The sequence below is a fragment of the Corapipo altera genome, unplaced genomic scaffold (genome assembly GCF_003945725.1).
Source record: "Corapipo altera isolate COAL_440 unplaced genomic scaffold, ASM394572v1 181b, whole genome shotgun sequence".
Taxonomy (NCBI): Eukaryota; Metazoa; Chordata; class Aves; order Passeriformes; family Pipridae; genus Corapipo; species Corapipo altera.
In genome coordinates, this window is record NW_020884963.1 from 658,273 (window position 1) to 681,803 (window position 23,531).

At 43.6% G+C, this 23,531-nt stretch overlaps 1 protein-coding gene across 8 annotated transcripts in view; it reads right to left on the minus strand.

The window, feature by feature from the left end:
• The window catches only part of CUX1 (cut like homeobox 1), a 271,777-nt gene that overhangs the window by 34,493 nt on the left and 213,753 nt on the right, over window positions 1-23,531 (minus strand). For 7 of the 8 annotated variants that reach the window (XM_027664423.1, XM_027664418.1, XM_027664417.1 and 4 more), the window contains 3 exons: window positions 11,609-11,911; window positions 7,207-7,395; window positions 2,170-2,434 (listed from right to left, as the gene is read on the minus strand). The exons of the other annotated variant lie outside the window; for it this stretch is intronic. In XM_027664423.1, the coding sequence (XP_027520224.1) occupies window positions 2,170-2,434; window positions 7,207-7,395; window positions 11,609-11,911 (757 nt within the window). The remainder of the gene's footprint in view (window positions 1-2,169; window positions 2,435-7,206; window positions 7,396-11,608; window positions 11,912-23,531) is intronic. 8 annotated transcript variants of the gene reach the window in all.

The window sequence follows — 23,531 nt, forward strand, 5'->3', positions numbered from 1 at the left end:
TGAGGGAGAGTATACAAGAGATAAATAAATTAAAGTGTGGCTTGGAGAAGATGAACAGGGGAAACACCACCCCTTTCTTACAACACATGAGCTGCAGAACAGTCAGACCCTGCTCCCCTTGCAGAACATAAAACCTGTACCTCTTCTGCAGCGTCCTACAAATGATTTAAGAGTACTCCATGCATGAAAGCTAAGAAAGTTACTGTATAGAGGAAAAGAACAGGGATGTGTTTTGATTTTTCAGTGGTGCCAACTGCTCAGAGCACCCAGGGCTCCAAACAGGCTTGAAGGGGCTCTTAAAAGTCCCAGAGCCTCAGCAGCACATCTGGGAGCAGGTCCAGATTGCTCAGCACCCACAGCCCCTTGTTTAGAGGTGTTTTTATTTTGCATACAGCTGTCAGCACCTCCCCTCCGTGGCCGAGCACGCTGATCAGTCGGGGCCCTGTCAGGCGTTCCCGGGCAGGGCAGGGCAGGGAGCGAGAGGGAGGTGACACATGCCACCAGGGCTCTGTGCTCGTCTGCCTAAGTGAGAACAGCACATCTTGCTGTCAGGCTGAAGGGAACGTTATTTTCACAGGCATTCCTCCAACTTGTGTATAATTGCCTGGAAGTGGGAACTGGAAGAGGCCTGTGTTTGGAGAACTCTGAGCGGCGGAAGATGCTGCGTCTGCACCGAGTTCAAGGCAGGGAAACTCAGTGTAAATGTGCTTATTTCTTGGTTATAATTTTTAAATTTCGTATAGTTTACTACAAACATTATTTAACTGTTGTGCATAATATTTCTGAGATATCTCATTAAACTCTGTTGCTTCTGCTTCAGCAACTTCCCTGGTAAAAGATGAGAAGGGCTAAAGTGAAAAATACCCTTGAAATGTTAGCAGTTTCTAAAAACAAACAAGTTTAGCAGTCTGGACTAATTAGGAACATTGCTGGCTCCGACTGAAGGAGCAGAATAGTATTAAATCTGGTAGCTTAACTGTACCTGTTCAATATTCATTAGCACAAATATCTTGGAGAAAAGTCTGCTGCACTAATTAAGATTCCCAATCCCAAGCACAGTTGATAATATGTTTATTCAAATCCTTATAATTCTTATATGCTGTTCTGGTGTTGTTTCTTTTTATTGCTGTCTCTAGGCCAAAACCTACTCCAGTGGTTTGAAGGTGGACAAGGTTCCCTCTCAAGCGAGAAAGGCACTGAACAGATCAAGATCTTATTTCATTTCAGTGGAGCTCAATGATTAAATCACAACAGTGAAATAAATCATAGAATTACGGATCATGGTTTGAGATGGAAGGGACATTAAACACCATCTCATTCCACCCCTCTGCCACGGGCAGGAACACCTTCCACTAGTCCAGGTTGCTCCAAGCCCCGTCCAACCCGCCCTTGGACACTTCTAGGGATGGGGCAGCCACTTCCAGGTTCCTCTGGGCAGCCTGTGCCAGGGCCTCACCACCCTCACAGGGAAGAATTTCTTCCCAATATACCATCTAACACTGTCCTCTGTCAGTTTAAAGCCACTCCCCCCTGTCCTGTCACTACATGCCCTTGTAAGAAGTCTCTCTCTGTGGCCACATCTGATTTCAGGGTTATCAGTTCTCTGTCCTTCGTGGCTCTATAGAGCTTCCCAAAAACACACCGTGTGCCTATTTTCAGAGTTCTCAGTGGCTCAAGACCTAAAAGAAAATCCTCTTTTTTGCTCTCATGCAGGAAAACAACACAATGAAAGCAGGACAATTCTGATGCCATCCAGACACTTCCAAGTACCCCTCATCCAGTGACCCAGGGATAACACCCACAACACCCCCCTACACGTGTGAGTGTGCCTATGTGAGTCAGACAGAGCAGCCTTGCCTACTGCAGTGGGTTTATAAATATTCATCAGTGGACATCTCTACATCCACGCCCACCCCAAAAGCGAGACTTTCTGTTTAAAAGCACTACTTACATCAATATGTGAATATTGCTGCTCCTCAGGGATGACTTAAAATTAGTCTGGAGCATTAGCACTACGTTAGTCAGAACCTCCCTGCTGTCGAAACCGTTCATCTTATACAACCCCCCGGCGCTGGCGGAAGCAGACACAGTCTGCTGAAGCAGAGCAGCACCCTGCCAAAGCAAACCCAACAAATCCCTGAGGAGCAGGGCTCCCGGGAGATCACATACCTGTAATTGTGGAACCAGTTGATCACGGTGCTGGTTTTCAAGTTGAGCTGCGTAGCGAGTTCCTCAATGGTTTTTGGTGATGGGTATGGCTTTTGCTGGTAGGCTCGTTTCAGAGCTTCTTTCTCCTCTGGTGCCAGCACCACCCGGGGCTTCTTGAGCTGGTGCTGGGGCTGTGGGCTGGCCCCCTGGCTGTAGTCGATTCCAGCGGATGAGGACTCGCAGGACTGACTGTCGCTGACAGAGCTGTGTCGCCGTTTCATGTAGGCTGAAAGAGAAGCACATTGGATCAGCCCCGGCTGAATACAAATGCAAAATCAATGAGTGCACGAGCTGCGGGATAAACACGGAGGTGACAGGTTGTAGATGCACGGATGGGCTACTCGGGGCATCACCAGAGACCAGAGGAAAGCAAATGCAGGGAGGATGCAAGAGGCAGAAAGAGCAGAAAAGAGGGCAGATGAACTGGAAACCTGCCAGGGTCTTCTGCTTTTTCAACGAACGTGGGACACGAATGACAGGGTTCAGTTCACAGGACTCATTTCAAATTCACTCTTTCGAGGGCAGAACTCCCATGTGAGCACCTGATCAGGACAGTCGCACTTCATTTCGGCTGAAACGAGTTTGGTGGTAAAAACATTCCAGATGTGCACGAAGGTCTCTCTAACACTAAGGTCTCTGAAGGAAAAATATGACTATGGAAGTGGAAGGCAGCCTTTCCTGCCTTCCCACACCATCTCCAACACACGATGGCGCTTGGAGCTCAGAGATCCCAGTGATGGGCTGTGCTGCCTTTTCCTACAGCTCTTCACTACAGCAGTGACAGGTTATGAAAGAAAACCAGCCCCCAGCACCCTCCTCCTCCCCTGCACAAAGCTCCCTCCAAAACACATGTACTTTCAAGAAAGCTCTCACTGCACTGATGGAGCTTGGTGAGGCTGTGATCCTGCCACTGACCCTCCTCCCCAACGGGGAGTGAATTATCCTGGCAAATCCCGCAAGGAAAGAGTCCCAGCAAACGCTGTCACTGACTTGATTGATTTACACCAGGCACAGAGAGGTGGGATTTACTGCACCTGGCAGTATCATGCACAAGCATTGCTAATGAGGGGGCTGAAAACAGCAAATATAGATGAATCTTGTCAATAAAATATTTAATGGCCTGTTAAATACCTTCTAGATATTTAAGAGTTTAGGTATTCGAGAGCTGCAATTTGATAACCTTGGCTATTAAGTTCCAGATTAAACCAGCCTGACATCAATCTAGCAGGCACTAAATCTCCAAGAGCCAGGAGCTCTGGTTGGAGCCAGGGACTAATGTGGGGCACGTCACACCGGTCAGCAACCAAATTCTTCAAAAAAATCAGTTCCTCTCTCCCCACAGCTCTGCCTTCCAGCTGAGGGTGCACAAAGAATAAAAATGCAATGCAATCAAATAAACTGCAGTGTTCAAAGCCCTGCTCACACTGGCCAACTTCTGCTGGCAGAGCTCCCTCCAGGACTGGCCGGGTTTTCTGGCTCCAGTGGGTTCCAGCATCGTGTCCTCTACACGCTGGCACCTCCAGTGGGACCTTTTACGCTGTGTCTTACTATCACTGAGGTGAATTCTGAGCAAGTCTGCAACCTTTGGGGGTATCTGCATGGCCTGTATTTTGTTTTTCCTGAATATGACAGATTACCTGTGGATTGCCTACTGTGTAAGATCACTGGCATGGAACAGAACGTGAGATGCTCGTGATCCATCACTCTGACGTGATACAGTCCTGCACACGTTTGAAAAAACCATAAAAAAACGAAGTGTTTTTGTTTTAAAATAAATTTCCTCAAAAACCCACCTACTGAAGTTGTTCCAACCAGATGCAGAACAGCAAAGATTCTGCCTTATTTCAAGGTGACCCATTGGCCTTATTTTTGCAGCCTTCAAGGAGCTGTTACAACCTTCAACCATGGAATTAATCATTCCAGCAAGAGAATCTCACATTTCTATAAGGTTTTTAATCTCAAGACTCCTTCCTAGATGTTATTTCCAACTTGCACTGACATGCAGACTACAGACAAGGCTCCCTTGTCTCCTTGGATAGCAGAACCAAGAGGCTGGAGGACAACATCCATCACCTCAGCAATGGGCAGCAACTTCAAGAAGGCCATGAGACAAAACAGAACTTGGCATGGAAGATGTAAAAAGGTGCTCAGGGTATCTCTAACTGGAGTTTCTAGAATTTGGTCAGGCAATTGAGTCAGCATGAGACACCTATGGATCAGGATGTGCTGAATCTCTGCTTTCACTGCTCTCCAAAGGATGGAATTTCTGGCAGGGCAGAGCTTCCACCTTTAAACAGCAAAGGAGGGCCTGGAGTTGTGATAGCTTGGGAAAAATGTCATCCCTACCTCTGCTCTTAGAACCTCACACTGGGATCACCAAAGGTGCAGTGGCTGATTTAGGCTGCTCTCATGGGAATGAAACAAATTCTATAAATGCTCACATTTCATTAACATAAAAATAAAGAGGAGGGTGTCCCCACTGCTCTGTCAGCAGCAATTGTTTTCTGGGGGATAATCAATTATCAGAACAAATTTCCATTGGGCCAAAGGCAGAACTAGCACCCAGGCTTTATTTAGGCTTTAATGCTGGTCTCTGGAAACTCAGATGACATTTATAAGAGCTTTTCCATTTTAATTTTTATTTCAAACATATGTGCTGTGTGTAGACAGCATAAGGAGATCATTCAGCACATTTGCAGTGACAGCAAGGCTCAAACTGGAATCCAAGTTGCAAACACACTTTATTTTTGGAGAAGCTTGATTTTTGTCTGTGACCAGTCTCCACTTCTCAGGAGACATATGAAAAAAAAAAAGAAACCCAGATGTAATTTGGGCAAAGGTCTGGATCTGGGTCTGAGACTGACTTGTCAAAGCCAGCTCTATTCCCTGAGTTACACCTCTTTTCCCCCTCAGCATCCCCATGTCCCTCTGGGAAGAATCCCCATGTGCCCAGTTACAGGTGCCACAGACACCACTGCAGAGGTGGCAGCTGCCCACTGAGGTAAAATAGAGCCCTTTTAACATAATTTTTATCTTATGTGGTATTGAACAAGATTATTACAAGGCAAGATAATGGGGAAATTGAGGGGAATGAAATATTCTCCTGCCAGCAGGATTCAGGGCTGTTCTGTGAGGAGTCTGATGCTGCCAGCAGCACACATACCCTGGCAGGTTATGAGAGGAATGAACTCCTGCAAGGCAGGAAAGGTGTGCAAAGTGTCTCAGCCTGCTGAGTCTGAACTCCTGGCTTCCTCCAAAGAGGGTGGTTAATGTACATTGCAAATTTTCAGAACCATTTTAAAATGGACATTTATAGCACAAACTTCAGCCTGGCGGAACGGAAAAAAAAAAGATATATGCAGCTCACCTTTATCATAATTATTAATTTACTCCCTTAATAAAATGTGGCAGAGAAATAATTGATAATAATGTTTCACTGGAAGCAGATCCAGGCGCATTGTTCTTTAACTGACATTAGCTGAAGGGAAAGTTAAATTCTTAATGTGGCTCTAGAGCAATTTAAAAGGTTAAATCACAGGATCCTTACCTGCATGAAAGGATTTTGCAGGAAATACAGGGTTGAATTCACTTCAGACTGCTCTGAGGACAGCACTTGAACAGCTCAGGAGCTCAGTGCAGAGTCTCAATGATTTATGGCCTTATCTCTATTCAGGTACCATCTACAGAGCATATGTATCGCTCACTGTTTGATAAGAATCCAGTTTAGAAAATAGTTTTGAAAGGATATTGTCAGCACTACTTTTAAATTATTTTGATTTTATTTTCCTGCATTATGGGTAATATTCTCTTCGAGGCTATAAAAATCTAGCTAGCTGACAATTTTATTTCTGCCACGTTTCTAATACAGCAAAGCCCCTCATGGTTCCCTTTGGTTTACAGTTGGAGGTGGGAAACCCAAGTGGATTTTACTCCCCATGGAAGATCACAATCTGTGATAAGATACTGCACTGCTTTATATTACACTGTGATGAGGATTTGAATTTCTTCTTAAAAGCCTGCAAGACTGTAATTTTCCCAGAAGCTCCCTCACTGCAATTTTAAATATAATCACCAAGTTCTTGATCAAATGTGTAAATGCTTTCAGAACATCAGTCAACAGCAGCGCTTTCAGTGTACACGATTAATGATGTCTGTGCTAATATCATTAAGGGATAGCTCGAGAGATGTATATATCATTAATTAGTTAACTGCTGATAATGGCAGCCTCTGAGTCTCTCTTGTAAAATCACACGAACGTACTAAAAACAGGGCTCTGAATAACCACTGGTCTTTAGTAAGGAATTTAAAATAGAGAGAAGTAGGATAAATTTGCAGGATATGCTCCCTACTAAGATACCCAACAACAACTCAGATTCTTTCACAGGTCCACCCTCGTGACCTTGTTTTATGTGAGCATGTACTAACACAATCACCTTCTCCCCTCTCTATAAAGGCTACAAATATAATTATTCTCAAATACCCTTTTACAAAGGCTGCACTTTTCTTTTCTCCTAGAGACCATCAGTGCAGGACTGGCAAGAAGCTCTCTCAGGAATCAATGCACAGTTCTTCCAGCCCAACATCTGTGACCAGCTGCAGCACTATTAACTAATAACCCAAAGCCAGCCCCAAACTTGCATTTCTCATTTGGTAAGGCAAGTTATCAGTGCTACCCCAGGGCCTCAGTAATTAATCTACAGGAGAATATAGCAATGATTTCCCAGCAGCTGGTGAATATTCAGGGTTTGGGGTTGGTTTTTTTGTTTGGCTTTGTTGTTGTTGGGTTTTGTTTTTTTTTTTTAAATTTCTTTTCTTTTGAGATGTATCTGCTTGAGCAAGCATCAAATAAAGCTCTGGAAAAGCTGCCACGAAGTCCTTTTGCATAACCTTCGTAATACTGGATCAATGCTGCCTCTATACTATTTATGGAGAGTTCTAAAAGACACGCTGATCTTCGAGAGAACGGAAAGCATGAGTCAGCACCGTGCCCCGAGTTACCTTTTTTCTCCATTCGCTTCATATCCATCAGCTTCTCCACGTTGTTGGGATCGTTCAGCCACAGCTGCATGCGGACAAAGGGTTCCCGTCCCTTCAGACTCAGCTTGTGCCAGGGCTTCGGGCGAGCCAGAAGGTCTGAGACAGAGCCTTGTGTTAGGCCTAGGATTGTCTCCCCGAACAAACGCTGACCTAATACAAAATTGAGAAGCGCGTGAGTTCACTCAGCCGAGGGGCTCGCTGGAAAGAACACGTTCTACGAGACCGCTCGGCAATTAGTCTTACTTCAGAACGGCTTGAAAACCCCAAAAGAAACATTTAGGAGAATAAAAGCTCTGCCCCCCGCTAAAAGGGTAAATATTGAGCTTTAGTTTAATCCTTGGGATCTGCCTGAGATGCACGTTTGGGGACCGGGACCTTACAGTGAAACAGTGTGCAAAAAATAAAAGTAAGGAGCTGAAAAGTGAACTGAACTTCCAGCTAAGCAGGCAACTAGTGAGAGCAGTGAGGCTCCTTAGCTCTTATGCAGGAGGGCAGTGCCACAGCTTCATTCCAACAGGGCAGTCCAAACATTTCCAGCAATTAATGAACCAAGACCAGTGCAACCCCCCCACCCTCAGCAATGTCCTCACAGACATGTGTATGTATTTTCTGTGCTGTACTATCTGTGGGGTTCTAACTGTGTCTCACCAACCAGAGATAATCACAATTTACAGTATTACAGGTTTTTTTACAGCCTCTACAGTACTTCTAGTTCAGAATACTTAGTTTTAGTTCTTTTTCAAAATGCTGTCATCTTATCAGGGTGACATCTGCAAATGCCTTTGAGTGCACAGCATCTGTGTGTGCACTGGTGACACTGACTTTATATGGTAAAGGTCTATCTTATCAAGGACTGGGGAAAATCCTTGTGCAGCTCAAACTCAACCACAGAGCTGGTTTTCGAAACCCCTTCACTTCAGTGTTCTCCCTGAGCTGCCTTGATCCCAACAGTTTGTGTTACAAGAGAGAGCCTGGGGTCATCTGAGTCACCAAAGGTGATTTAAGACAGAAGCGCTGCCATTATGGAATTTCAAGGTAACCCAAAGATCTTTCCATAACCCCCAAGTCTGGGCCTTGGGGTCTCGTGTCTGATCTGTAGCTTTTGAGTGCCCTCACTGACACACAACAGAACACTCCCTTCACTTCCCAGCACTCTGAGCCAGTGCCAACCAACAGATCCCCAAGGGACAACAGGGATCAGTGGGGGTTAACAATCCTACAGCTCTGCAGGACATGCCCACACCATCAGCTCTTGCCTTCACAGCCTCACCTGATCCTGACACAAACAGGTCATGGAAAATACTTGCTCTATAGACCTATTCCCTGTGTTTAACTCCAGAATATCCTCCTCCTTCTTGTTAAAAACATCTCAAGACTGTTTTTGGTGATTTTTGTTTGTCTGCGTGGGGAGAGGAGGGAATGTGGGACCAGTTAGAAGATGCACAGTGTCCACTCAGAAGAGTGGGGCAGGTGGGTCTGCAAAGCTTTTGGAGGAAGCAGCCGAGATGAGAGGCAGAGAGGGGAAAGGAAGACAGGGCTTAATATGACACTCTGCTAATAAGCTCTAAAACTAACACTGAAAATGGTTCTTACAGACCGAACAGAAACCTACATGCAGAATTCACTTAAGTTCCTAAGTAATAAGTGATTTTCCATTACCCTCAGTATCAGGAAAATCAGACAAAAGAGGTAATTCAAGGCCAATTTTATCTCGTGTATTGCTGGGGTAACCTGCTCCCTGTTTGTGTTTAAAAACATCAGTTAAGGCCTCATCCATTTCCCTGTAAACCTGCCAGCTACCAGCAAGATAAGACAGCTACTTTAAAAATCTGTTATTGTGTGGCCACACGAACAGGAATATGGGCACAAATTTGCAAAAGGGTTGGGAATGAGCAGCCCAGATCAGGTGCTAACAGTGCTGCTGAAGGAAATGAACCTCAAACTACACCCTAAAAATTAAAAATGCAAAGGTGGAAGGAGGTAACATCATGTTCTCTAGGTGTTAAGAACAAAGCTAAAGATGTTTGTGTCATTTATCTTATTCCAGGATATGGCAGGATGGGATAAAACACCTGAAAGCCTCCCAAGCTAATGGGGAAGGTGTCAGAAATCATCCTCAGCAGGCAGCAGGTGTATCACGCTCCATCTTCATCAGAGCACTATTAATAGCGGGAATATTTTTAAGCACAGGTTTCCTAAAACTTCTCCTCATCCTTCATGCCTGTTCCACTGATGGACAAAACTTTCTGTGTTGGTTTCATGGACAGTCCTGGCCCTTTCTACAAAATACCCACCACTGTAATCCTACAACAGCTCAGGGGATCTGCTTCCCTCTCTAAGTTACATGTTGCCCAACAGGGAATCACTGAAGATACTCTGACATTTGGGGCAACATCTCAGTGTTAATAACGCTGAAAACTGTTTGCTGAAATCACAGAATCATCATCCAGTGATAAGGGACCTTAAAGACCATCTCGCTCCCCCCCTGCCGTGGGCAGGGAACCCTCCACTAGCCCAGGTTGCTCCAAGCCCCATCCAAGCTGGCCTTGGACACTTCCAGGGATGGGGCAGCCACAGCTTCTCTGGGCAACCTGTGCCAGGGCCTCACCACCCTCACAGGGAACAATTTCTTCCTATTATCCCATCTAAACCTCTCTTTCCATTTAAACCCATTCCCCTGATTGGTGAGAGTTGAACAAGGCCCTGTAGCCTAAGACAGAGAAACCTGTGCACCAGTCAATCTGGTGCACTAGCACACTGAGGGCACAAAAGGAGACATTGAAACTGGTTCCACACCTAATGCAGAGTTTGGGGCACATTTCCTGGCTCTTCTGCTGCTTTTTAGGCTTGTCAGCCACACTGTAGGAAAACAAAAATCATGGGAAATAAAAAAGACTAAGTAAAAATGGCATCAAAGCAAATGTAAACAAAAATACTTTTTCAAACCTCTCCGGAACACCAGAGCAGGTACAGCACCCAACAGCATTTTGCCCAAAAACCAGGGGCTTGGACCTGCAAACCCTGACCATGACTTAAGGCTTTATCTCTACATTATCTCCACTGAACAAGCAACCACCATGTGCCCGTGCCAGTGTGCATGGACAAGGAATTCTGTTGGGCTCAGTGGAACACAATCTCATGCAGGGTATGTCCATGATCAAGGCCATTTTCTGTGGTTTTTTTTTTTTTCCTTCTTTTTTTTTGGTTGGTTTTTTTTTTTTTCCCAAATTATGTTAAATGAGAACTTGAAATCTCCCCCCTCCTGGTACTTTTCCCCTTAGAAAAATAATCTGAGATAATAACATTTATTCTGTGTCTAGATGAAAAAAAAGGCTTCCTTACATATTAAAACAGTGGAGTTTTTGCTTTTACAGTCATAATGTTCAGATGACATGGACAAAATTCTTCTCACCTAAGTATCACTGTCAGTCTAAATGTAAAATTATCTTTTTTGTCCCATTTGTGGTGAAGAGAATTCTGGTACTTCTGGAGAGTCCCAGATGTTATTTTGAACACCTAACAGTGGGTGAGATGAATCCCTTGCTAAGCCCCAGAAGCAGGAGCAGGTAACACTGGGACACCCTTGCTGCCCTCCTGCCACAGACTCAAAAGGACCCCTAAAGGTTTCCCAAAGCCTTGTGAGGGAAGCAAGTGTTAAAGACACATGAAGAACCAGTGATTTAGAGGTACAGTGGCAGCATTAATTAATGTGGACCTCCCCTACTCAGATCAGGTTATTCCCTTTGACTACTCCAAACACACAGTCATGTCAACACGACAATGAATTCAACACCCCAAAACTCATCTGTAGGCAAAAGCAGACTCAGCTTTGCACACCTCTAAGCAAAGTAACTGTTTGGCCCTGTGAAGTGATCTACAGGCTCATCTAAACCTCAGCTGAGTCTGGATTTCCCCCCCCAGCTCTATGGGTAACATTGTGCTTTTGCCTGTGATGCATCTCCCTCTCCAACCATTCTGGGCTCCTCTACTTCACCTGTGCCCAAAATGCTGGGCCTTGAATCTGTAAGCATGGGGAAAACAGCCTTTTTTTCAAAGGGAGCTCTCACTGGTTTTGGGGTTCTGGTTGTCCTGACAGCCTGCTGCACTGTATTTCGGGAGGTGGGAGCAGTACCTGGCTGGTGAGCCAGGAGCAGAGCTTAGGAAGAGCCAGGGTGTGATGACATTTTAAGCAGAGTGTGACAATCTGAAAGGATTTTTCTACCAGCTTAAAAAAACCCAAATATCTTCTTAACAAATTAAAGCTTAGGCCAGAGTATTCTCGTAAACATCAACTGAACTACAGCTCAAAACCAAAAGCACTTACACGTTATTTCGGTCAAGAAACGAGAATAAAGCGATTTACCAAGATTGTTGTCTGTTAGCACTTCCTTGACCCTCTTTGTGATGCCATAGGTGTCCAGCTCGGGGGACATGGCCACCAGTTCCTGGATGCTCAGTGCCGAGTGGCCCGACAGCGGCAAAGGGGTCGTGGATTGGGATTCGGAAGCAGGCGGCTCGCTGGATTCTTGGGATTTGCCATCCTTACTTGTCTCTATAGCGGGGCAGGGCTGCTGTACCAGCTCAGTCAGGCTTTTCACTGACTCACTGGAACTCATGGGAGATTCAGGAGCAGGACTGCAACTGGCAGAAGTCTTTGGAGTACTTTCTGTAATTGAAAAAAAAGAGAAAAAAGGCCCCGCTTTAGCATAATTGTAATGTTTTGATTGCAGGATATTTAACTTTCCTTCTCATTTATATTCTACCTACTTAAAGAAATGCCTAAGTATGCAAAATTCTACTTGCTATGACTTGGGTACTAAAAAGCCTCTTCTTAAAAACAGAAGTATTTTCTAATTTTATCTTGAGTCATCTCTGATTTCTTATAAAGACAAGATGTACAAATACAAATAAAAATCAGGAAAAACTGGAGTGCAATAGTCTGTAACTTTGCAAGCAATTTCCTTGGTCAGGAAATCTCACAGTTTTGCTTGCCACACCACTTTTATATAAAGATGCTTTTAAAGCTGCCATTATAGACTGGTTTAAGCTTCCTTTTGTGACTTGCAGGAAACTCACTGAGCCACTGCTTTGTGGTGCCAATGAGGGATTTTCTACAACTGATACAACTCTGTATCTTGAGAGTGTTATTGATTTCATTTTGTGTCTTATCACACGCATCACATTTTTGCAATTCTCTTTGTCCAGAAATAACAAGATTAAAACACAGTTTGTAATTATGCTGTATTAATTAACACGTTTGAGAATCCAACATAAAGATAGCGAGTGGATCAGGAGACACCCAAATCTGTTATTGTGACACTTGGTTTAAAAGAAAGCTTTCCCAATCTGTTAATTTGCCAACAACAATAGGTTCTGTACAGAATGTTTTCCCCCAATAAATTTATCTCTAACAGAACGTACTGACTGAGCTTATCCAGAGAATCCAGACATCTAAGGGTACAGTCTGAACATTTTTAAAAGCAACAACACGTAGACAACGAGGTTTACAAGGACAATTCTCCTCAAAAGATAAAGAGCACGTGATTTCTCCATCCAGTTCTTTCCCATTTTGTGGAGCTGCTTCCTCCTCCTTGCTGTCTCCCATCTCCTGACCTGACACTGTTAATCTCACGGATCTCAGCTCCATCCATCAGTGGGTTTGTCTCCAGCTCTCTGCAGGAAGTTTACAGAGCTCTCAGTTGCACAAGGATGAGGCCAGACTCCTCCAGAACTGTGTTTACTGGGCCCTGCAGTGCTGCTATGAAAGGGTTCTCTCCCCTCATCCAGTCCCATCACTGCCATGGCAATGGTTGAGAGCAAAATTCACTATTTTTTTTGTTTGTTTGTTGTTATCCAGAATATTTATCAATATTGATCAATGTCAAATAATTACAGAACACACAGCATGGAAACACATCCCAAACACCAAGGGGAAACACTACAGAAGTAAAAGTCAGACTCAAATGAGGCAAGGTGCACAGAATAACTCTTGTTCAGGGTACTGGAAGCTTTCACGTGCTGCATTCAAGAGGCTCCCTGACACTCACATAAAGTTGGCTCTCTCAAACCAAAAAATCTGACTTTTTCCTTAGTGCTTTATGAGAGATGCAAAAGAGGCAGACATAAAGGAAGGCGAGGTGCATATAAATCTTTAAGGTAATCAGCATCCTGCAAATCCTATTTCTTTTCTCTGCTCACCCTGGGTCATCACACAACCGAATAAACCCCCGCAAACGTTATTTTTGTATCGGGAGCAGCAAAGGAATTGTACAGTAAATTTGCCCTGATTCACCCATGCGAGGGACCAATTTGGCAGATCATCCATCTTGTTCACTGTACACTGTCAGGGATGGCATGAATTCCCTACATGATAAACAGATTTCTTCTCAGGTCTGTGTCCTTTAACCCACAGCAAGGTCAAAATTATGGCTGCCAAGCTAATAAAGCGCACGGCACTCGTTCAACTTCCCTCTAATTTTGTCCCTTGTGCCAGCTTATACAAATCTTCCTGAATAACTGGAGCAGCTGCAAATTTCCTATACAATTCCTCATCCGTGCACTGCGCACGGAGAGTAGGGGAAAAAAAAAAAAAGCCCAAATAAAAAAACCCAAACCCCAAACAAAACCAACAAAACCAACCACACAGGACTAAACAAAAGCATTTCCTAACGCTTCCCTCTCCCTCTCCTTTCCCTGCCCACCCTAATTACGAACACAACAAAGGTAATCTGTGTTATCATCTATCACTGAGATGCTCTCTGTTGCTCACATATTAAGCTTATTTATTTTTTATATCACATATCAAGAGCTTACTTGAATTTCATCTTTAAGACCAATCTGCTGCTTATTTGCTCAAAAAGGTGGGATTAGCTGAATTTAATTTTGGAAGGCAGTACAGATGACAAACTGCTTTTCCAAAAGGCAAGTGTACAATGATTTCTGGCAAAGCATTATGCACTTATACCACAAATAACTCAAAATATGTTCCCCGTTCATTTTTAGCATTTTCCCCTTCTGGAAAAACATTTTCAAGATCACGTAAATATTTGAAGAAAAGATATATTATTTGGGAAAGTAAATTCAATAATCAAATAATGCAAACATTTCCTGTTAATCTACTTAAAAAATTAAATAGACATTTAGAGTACAAGTGACTGCTGACAGAACAAAGGGGAAAATTGACTGTATTCACTATTCCAGATTTAACTGTCAATCCACTGCCATTTCACATGTTTTATGAAATAATTTGTCTGTATTCATTTCCCTCAAGTTCCTCACAAGACAAAGACACAAATTCAGGACATCTGAAAAATATACATTAAGATTTCCAAAGTAGCAATTGAACATTTCCAATGAAAATAATACATTGAAAGCTTATTTCTTTAAAACCTGCTCTGCTTTTTTAACCCCAGACTGCTCTGAAGAATAGCACTAACTTCATTATGAGTAACTGATATTCACTGAATGTTTTCACATTTGTGCTTAGTGAGGAAGAGATCATTTTGTCAATATAAAAGTAAAACTGCATTACAGGCTGTATAACCTGCAAACCCCATGGCCACCATTTATTGATGAAATTTCTTTAATAAATTCCAGGCAAACTTTGCTATACCAAAGGGCTGTTGCAGTTTGCTTTCCAACAGCCTGCATCCAATTTAACACGTGAAGGAAAAGTCCACAAGCTTCAAAAATAAGGTGCTGGAAGTAAAGAGCTGGAGAGACCAGGAGTATCCCCAGTGATGAGGTCATGGCAGAACCTGGGAATTTTTTAAGTCTCAGGCAGCCAAAGAAATCAGTTGTGCCCTGAGCTTTACAGAGGATGGGAGAAACAGGGTGTCCCCAAACTATGGGAAGATGTGATGAAGACACAGCTTAACATGACAGTTTTAAATGACCAGAAAACACATGTAACTTTTGCACAATTACAGGTTGTTGTTGACAAACGCCATTAAAGATTAAAATACACCATAAATGTATTTAAATTATCCAAATCTTCTAAAAATGCAAGTATAACAGAGTTATGAAAGGGCAAAGTTTCTACCAGGCCCTTTTTACATTATTAATTCAAAATATAGTCTGGGGAATAGAGAAGTTAGGCACTTCCAACTGCTTTTAAAAAGCACATTCAAATATGCAGCATAGAAAATAATAATCAAATGCAAATCAAGTACTAGAAGAGATGTTTTCAGAAATGGGCCAGCAATCTGAAATATTTGGCAAGTGCAACCGACCTCCATTCATAGCTAAAACACAAAGAGAACCAAACACCAACACTGGCTATTTCACAGGCAAGTATGTCTTCAAAAAAGACAAATACACCTGATGCACTTTGCCAATGCCAGAGAGCCATTCCTGGGAACACATCACTCCTGGTATAACACATGGGCCTTATTCTTAAGTCAGGAAATTCTTCTCTTTTGTTTTTTCCTACTACAGTACTAGAGAGGGACACACAATCCGAAGCGAAGATGTATAAATTGATGGAAACAAAGTCAACATTACACAAACACCTTCTGATTTTCTTTTTAAACATTATTTCCCCAATATAATATTGCTGCTTGAATTACCCTCTTACTGCAACAACACCCCGAATCATCATCACAGCCTGCCCATTCCCCTCTCCTCCCCTTAGTATCTGTTAAGAAACTAAACTAATTTTGCAAACAATTTAGCAAATAGGACTGGGATCTGTCTGAGTATCTTAAAACACTGGTTGAGAACCATAACAAAGTGACCTTGCCTTGGTTATATGAACACAAAAAAATCTTTTGTGGCCTTGCATTCCCTTGCACAACGGACGAAACCAAACACTGCTTTGGTCCCATCCATCCCCTACACCTTCCCCAGAGCTTCTGTCATGACAGTGTTTTGGAAAATGGGAGAAAGTCTGAAAACAGAGTTCTGGTCTCAATTAATTGGTTGTGGTGGTTTTCCTGAATTCCACATTAGATTTTCTTACTCTTCTCCAACTACAAGATTTCCCACCCTCATGCTGGGGCCAGCCCTGGGTCCTCAATTGCTTGACTGTCCCACTGGTGGCCTGCAGATTACCTGAAAACACCTCTCCCAACACAATATCAGCCTGACACATCCCTCTACAGGGTCTGTTCATGTTCTGCCACCATAATGTGACAAAATCCCTACAGTGTGTAAGGAATCACAGGTTGTACAGGGCTCCCCTCCCGCAGTGCTCCTGAGCATCACCCCACTCTGTGCAGGAACTCAGCAGAGACATTCAGTTTATCCTGCAAAACTGGAGGGCACTGGTCAGGAAGGACCATTTCTGTGATGTACAGGAACTCTTCTGACCACAGGAAGGCTTCCAACACACCCCTTGGTACCGGCACAGCTCAGATCCAGAGCACAGCTCAGCTGGAGGCTCCTCTGAGGCTCAGGACATCTCGGATGCAAAGACTTGCAGGTGACTCCTGCTCCAACCTCCCCAGAAAATCACAGACATCTACAAGACCTGACACCAGTCCCAAGTGTATCCCCCTCAACACAGGTATCCGGATGAGGGAGTGGAGTTGAGACACGGATCTGGTTTCACCAGTCCCAGAGGCATCACATCTGCCAGCACGGACGGATTCCTCCAGTGGAATTCCTTGTATGCGTTTTGAGAGCTGCAGGTTTGCTACTTTTGCTCAGACCCTGCCTCACCTCTGACAGCAAACTGACTTCACGACCACTTGTAAATCAAAAATTCAAAGATTTGAACAAGATAATCTGGATTTTTGAGCATAAACCACAAGCCCAATGCTCCAGGCCTCTCCTCCCCGCACACCTGCCCATCCATAAAGACACCCCGTACTTCTGGAACTGCAGGGAGAATAACCTGTCCAACCTCTGCTGCTATCACAGGCTTAGCTAATAAACTGCAAGAGGACTCAAGGGGAATGAGGTACAGAACACGGTGAAGTTGGGGAAGACCATGCAAAACACAGAAGGTATTCAGGGGCCTCTAAAAGGATTATGAAAAATATTATATTCTAAAGACAGCAGGCAGACAACAGCTGCCTTAAATTTCAGAGCGAAGTGGATTGAAAAAGCAGATCCACTATAATTTTCAGAGACAAATCTCAGTAGTTTATCTGATCCACTATTTAAATTTCAATACGCAGTCCTCTATCTGCAGTAATAATAACCTAAATTCCATTTAGTGTTCATTTGAGCAGTCAGGATAAAGTCATTTCTTATTATCTCCCCACTGTGTAAAAAACAGCTTGAAGGTAGGAAGTCAGCAAGCATTTTCACCAAAAAGTAATTATTGTAAGTGACATTTTTACTGCTGGCATGCCATAAGGCGAACTGTGCATTTGGAAGGACAAGTTGCTAAAACAAAATGACAGGGTACTCTGTGACATTCCGACAAGAACCCAAACACGATTTCACTGGCGCTTGCTTTGATGCACCACTTCTCCCAGTGTCCAAAGCTCAGGCTCCAGGTTTATGCCAAACCAGGCAAATTCAAAGTTCTTTCTGGAGGAATGGGGGGAACGGCCATGTCCTGGGCCTGGTGGAGCAGCAGGCACCAGAGCATCCCGGGCTCTGCTCGCTCCCTTTTTGGCACGTTAATAGGGGAGATGAAAGTAGACAAACATGGACAGGAGATTTCTCTGCAACCTCTTAAAAGAGCATTTGCTACTTTAGGGTTGCATTTACCTCCTCGTGCCGATAAGTTAATGGACAACAACAGACCTGGCAGGCTGCCTGAGATCAAAGTGTCTCACACTGGGACTGGATTAGTTTCTGTTTTCCCCGATGATGAGGCTGCCCATTCCATCCAATTTACAGACCAAAACCCGGGGTATGCTGTCCTGAGAATCAGGGCCTGATCCCACACAGCTGATCAGCATCCTCAGGACAACTGTGGTGTTCAATTTCCTGGAGTCTGAAAACTTCAGGGAGAGATTTTTTCCCTCCTATCTAATTTTACCTTTAGCCATGGCTGCCTCTGCAGGGTAGAATCACAGAATAGTTTAGGTTGGGATGGACCTTAAAGCTCATCTCATTCCAACCCCCTGCCATGGGCAGGGACACCTTCCACTAGCCCAGGTTGCTCCAAGCCCCGTCCAACCTGGCCTTGGACACTTCCAGGGATGAAAAGAATTTAGTATTCTAAACTTAATCTTCTAAAGCACCATAATAACAACTCTCCTCATTGCAGTGAGTGCAGCACAAGTCTGAACTATGTAATAAAGCTGAGCAGCATTTGTGGGAGAGCACTACAACTCATCCCTCTTCTGACTAATTAACGAAAATACCCGTGAAAGCACTTTCTCCCAGGTAGTGCTTTCGGTGGATTTACTCTAAGTGAGTGAACCTTGCCTAGTCACAATTTGCAAATTAATGTGGCTTATAAAAATATGATCCTCCCCACAGTTATAAACTCCCCCACTTCTATGTAGGGAGTACACAAACCTCCCTGCAGTTTGCATATATAATGATGGGAAATACGTAGGTAAAGGCACTCAGAGCTGCAAGGCCTTGTTAGAGTTACAATTATAGATTCCCACTCTGACCATGGAGAATTTGTTTGTTTGTTTGTTTCATAAATATTATAACTTTGGGGAAAATGTTATTTTGGGTCTTGGCTCAGAGGGAGATTTTATGTGGATGAGGGGAGGGATCAAAGGAGAACTCCTTTAGGAAAGGGTGCAGATGTATGTGTGTCTGCACTGAAAGGGGAGGAACCAGCTTTGGTTAACTCTGGAATTACTGGGCTAGTATAAAAATAAAGGTTCCCACTCTGCATATTAGTATATGTTAAGTGTCAGGAGCACATAAAACTGAATAATCAGAGTAGATGTTAGAAATACCTGAAAAAACCTGCTGCTGAGTCTTGCTGAAGGATTACACAGCATTGTTGCAATTTTATGTTGCACTTTCTACAACTGTATTAGCTTTGGCCCTGTATGAAAAAAACGTGTTTTCAGCTGCTCTGGAAAGCAGAAGGAGCTGGAGAAATCAGATGAAGTTCAGAAAAGAGCAAGTAAGATGGGAGCTGGTGACAGGTTCATGAGGAGAGATTTACAGTTTAAAAGTTCTTTGGGAAGTTGGGCAACCAATTCTCTTCAATGAACCCACAACCACAAACCCCTCAGAGTCTTAGAAATCCCACTATTGTGGCCAAAGCTATGTTAAAACCTATGTTAAGGTTACACAAACTGAAATTATCAAACATCTACTGAGTTAGGAGGACGGGGGAGAACTGATTGCTCCTCAGGGCAGCCTGAGCATCCAGGATGTCTGGAATCTCGTGCAGGAAAATACAACTGGAATTAATCAACTAAAGTGGAATGTTGTGCTGAGACCTATCGAACTCTGAGACAGACGTATCAAGCCCTGATACAACCACACCACCTGAGAAAACCCTCAAATAAGAAGAATTAAGAGACATTTTTGCAATGGTCTGCAAGGAAGATGAGGCCTCTGTACAGCCATGATCCTGAGCACTATTTTACAATAAGGGGGGGGGGGAAACCTTGAGATTTTTTTAGCTAGATGTAGACACACAAACATCAGAGCAATGCTCAGGTCAGGCCGACAGCCCCAAATCATTCCAGGATTCTAAGATTCTTGAGACAAAAGTGGGGTCTAGGCATTGAAGAGGCTGAATGATAATTTTTTTGGCTTTACAGATCACCTTTAAGCAATTAAAAACCCCTTTCTAAAAATAAACCGTATTTTAAATTAGGTGATTAATGGCAGAATCATGGCTGCTTTAAAAGACATTGCCCTACTCTGCCAATCTTCATTTAATATTCACAGTTTTCGTGTTTCCGTAACTTAGCCTGAAATCAATATTTAGAAATAACTGCTGGAAAATATTTTCAATAACCTTATTATTAAACCAGCTTGTGTGCAGAAGCTTTATTAAGGATTTTCTGAATGCTAAAACAAATATGTCATAGAAGCAATCAATCAAGTTGCCACAACCCCACAGTGTTATATTTTTAGTATAACCAAGATAAACGTGTGCACAATAGCTTTTGGAAAACAGAGTTAGAGCCCCTAAGAAGAGGTTCTGCTGCAGTTTGGGGTGTCTTTGTTGACTTGCTGACTTTCTGATTTAATGTGTTAAATTAACTTCAATGTGGCACCAATTTTATGACTGTTTGTTATCCTCCTCTGTCCCGACCCGGAGTGTGAAGGTATTTCTACCTCCTCCTTTGAGATTTTAACCTCTTGTCTGCTCTGGAGCAGAGTGTGAAGCAGAATGCATATGTGCTCTGTGCACTGCATTTAAATATATCTCCCCCACTAAACAATGTGGACATTCATTTGCCACAGGCAATATCCATATGGGATGGATCCAAGGCTAATGACCGCCTTCCCTCCTTCCCAACAGAGAATCCCATCTACCATCCCCAGCACAGTGGGTTGTTCCTCATCTTAGAGGAAAGCAGCTGAGGAAAAGAGTGACCCTGAGCAGTGCTGCACTAAAGGAACTCCTTTTCGGAGGAGCACGGGGGTAAAGTACTGAAACAAAATGACATTTACATTGTATGCAACAATATTATAAAAGCTATTAAGGTACATTATTTTACACATCCTCATAATCTCTCCATACTGCTTTACTTAATTTGTGATAAAATTGTTGAGAAAGGGTACTTAATGTAGGACAGTCAGTAAAAGTAATTTATCATCTTCCCGCTTCGGTGCTCACGTTATCAGCGAACTCATTTTCTGCATTCATCATGCAATCAGCCTATTATTTGCATATTAATCAGGCAGTGGACCATGAAAGAGCCGCATCCCAGCCAAATGCTGCACTATCTCAGGAGGAACACTCAGTAATTATCATACATCAGTGTTATGATGTGGTAATTGATTATAACATCTTTCTGTTGCCCCTGGGGAGTCCCACTGCTAACCCAGCTTCAGGCATTCTGTGCAGATTTTTCTCTGAAAATTAGAGAAACCATTGCTGTCCTTTTATTAATGTTTTTTACCTTTACAATAGACAGCTCTCTGAGCATTTCCAAGGTACTTTTGCCTTTTTTTTTTTTTTTTTTTAAATGAAACCTTCATTAGGGAAAACACCTGTCTCGGATCAGAAAAAGTGAAAAAAATCCAAACCATTCAAACTAACCCCCCCCCCCCCAAAAAAAAACCCAGTTGGGCTCGTTCGTGTTCATCCTCTCTCTTTCAAGGTCTAGTGGCTTTTTAGGTGCTGGTGTTGCTTACATAATGCCCTTCCCCATCAAACACAACAAAATGTTGCAACTTCAATAGACAGTAATTGCAAAGTTCGCATAAAGGCAGTTAAGTTGCTTTATTTAGGTGCCAAATGAGAGGCTAATTTTGGTCCTCTCGTAAAGGACAAATGAAACATCTGCCAGTTCAAACTTGCACTATTTTTAGGACCCAAGTTCCAGAGGGGTAAAAGAGAGAAACCAACACAAACCCCAGCCCTGGTGAATCTCACACCTCCTTCGTGTGTGAACCAGGCAGAGGAGCCGAGGGGCAGCCCCCTCCTGGAAAGGGGGGATGGCTCTGGAGATGAGACCAGAAGGGACCATCTCATGCCAGAGAATAGAGAAGGATGTTTTCACAAGGGCATGGAGGGACAGGACAATGGGGGAATGGCTTCAAGCTGAAAGAGGGCAGGGTTAGATTGGATATTGGGAAGAAATTCTTCCCTGTGAGGGTGGTGAGGCCCTGGCACAGGTTGCCCAGAGAAGCTGTGGCTGCCCCATCCCTGGAAGTGTTCAAGGCCGGGTTGGATGGTGCTTGGGGCAACCTGGTCTAGGGGAAGGAGTAGCTTCCCCTGTCAGGGGTTGGAATGAGATGAGCTTTAAGGCCCCTTCTGACCCAAACCATTCTGTGATTCTATGGTAAGTTGCTATCAGCAACATCTTTGATAAGTATAAATACTGGACATGTACTATCAGGCCTATTTTACATTTCTTCTTATTACATTCTCTCCTGTCATTGGTTTTTTAATCACACATCTTCCTATTTTCCACTTTTATTTAAATTTGATCTCAAACCCACTTTGCTTTGTTTTCAATGCAAGTTGTGTTTCTCATCAGATTTCAAATAATCACTGGATTCTTTCATTTGTTTCCCTGGATGGCTGCTGGCAAATTAAAAAGCCTCCAACACCCATCAAATTAGGTGAGACAAATCCATCAGTTTTTCTCGCACCCTAATGCAAAGGACAGCCTAGAAGGTAACTTAGAAGATATTAATTTTCTGGTAATATTATGTTTTTTCTTCTTGGGAATGATTTGCTATCAAGCAATATATAACCCTATAATCAGAACAGGCTGTTTATTTCCCTGTTTCAGGGCTGCTCGGTGGAGAGGATTTTCATCCCCATTATAAGATGGAAATAACAACCCGCAAGTTCGGTGCTCACACACCTTTTTTTCCCAGTATTTTGGGAGGAAAATAGCCCATTATCTGTTCTTTGAATTGAAAGCAAGGTAATTTTCATCCAGCAGAGGCTCATTTGGTAATTTGCTGAGCAGCAGTTGGGCTGTCGCCCGGGGACGGCCACGATGGCCATTTCCATCCCGCCGGTGGCCACGGGGCTGGACCTGCAGCCCCCTCCTTTCCCCACAAGCAACCAGAAGACCAACATGAGCTTCTGCCAGCTGCCAGAGTCTTCTATTCCCAACAGAAAAAATATCAGCTCCCTTCAGAAAAGAGCCTTTCTGACCCCTTCTGCAGCTGCCAGCCCACTGGGGACAGATCCCGGCCATCGCCCCAGCTCCTGACCCTCCCTGGAGCTGCCCGGCGCTCCTGCACCGCAGCACAACAGCAACAGCCTCGCTCGTGTCTCTGTGCTGCTCCAGTTCTTTTGCTATTTGGCTTTCTAACGTTATCAGCTCATCCTTTTCCACCCAGCTCCTCTGCTGGCAGCAGGGAGGGGAGGTGATGTGGGCCCCCTCCCCAAAGGAGGCTGCTCGTCTCTGAACGCGCATGCAGAGGGAAAGGAAAATGCTGGTAGTTAATGAAATGAAGTGATAAGTAATGAAACGAACAACAGTGGAGCTTACAGAGCTCCACTACTCAATGGCCATGGTTGCTTTCACTAACTGCATCCACTTCTTAGCAACTATTATGGCAACTGGTACTCTATGAACTACCTGAGAAGACTTGCAGAAATAAGGGAAGTTTCTTTTACCACACAACTTAGAAAATATATTAATTCATTAATTCTAACCTTATAAATGAAGACTTTGAGGGTGAGGCATCATATGCTCAATGCTGCTGCAGAGCTGCACACGAGCTCCTTACTGTGGGGGATCTTCTGAACACCAAGGGGGACTGAG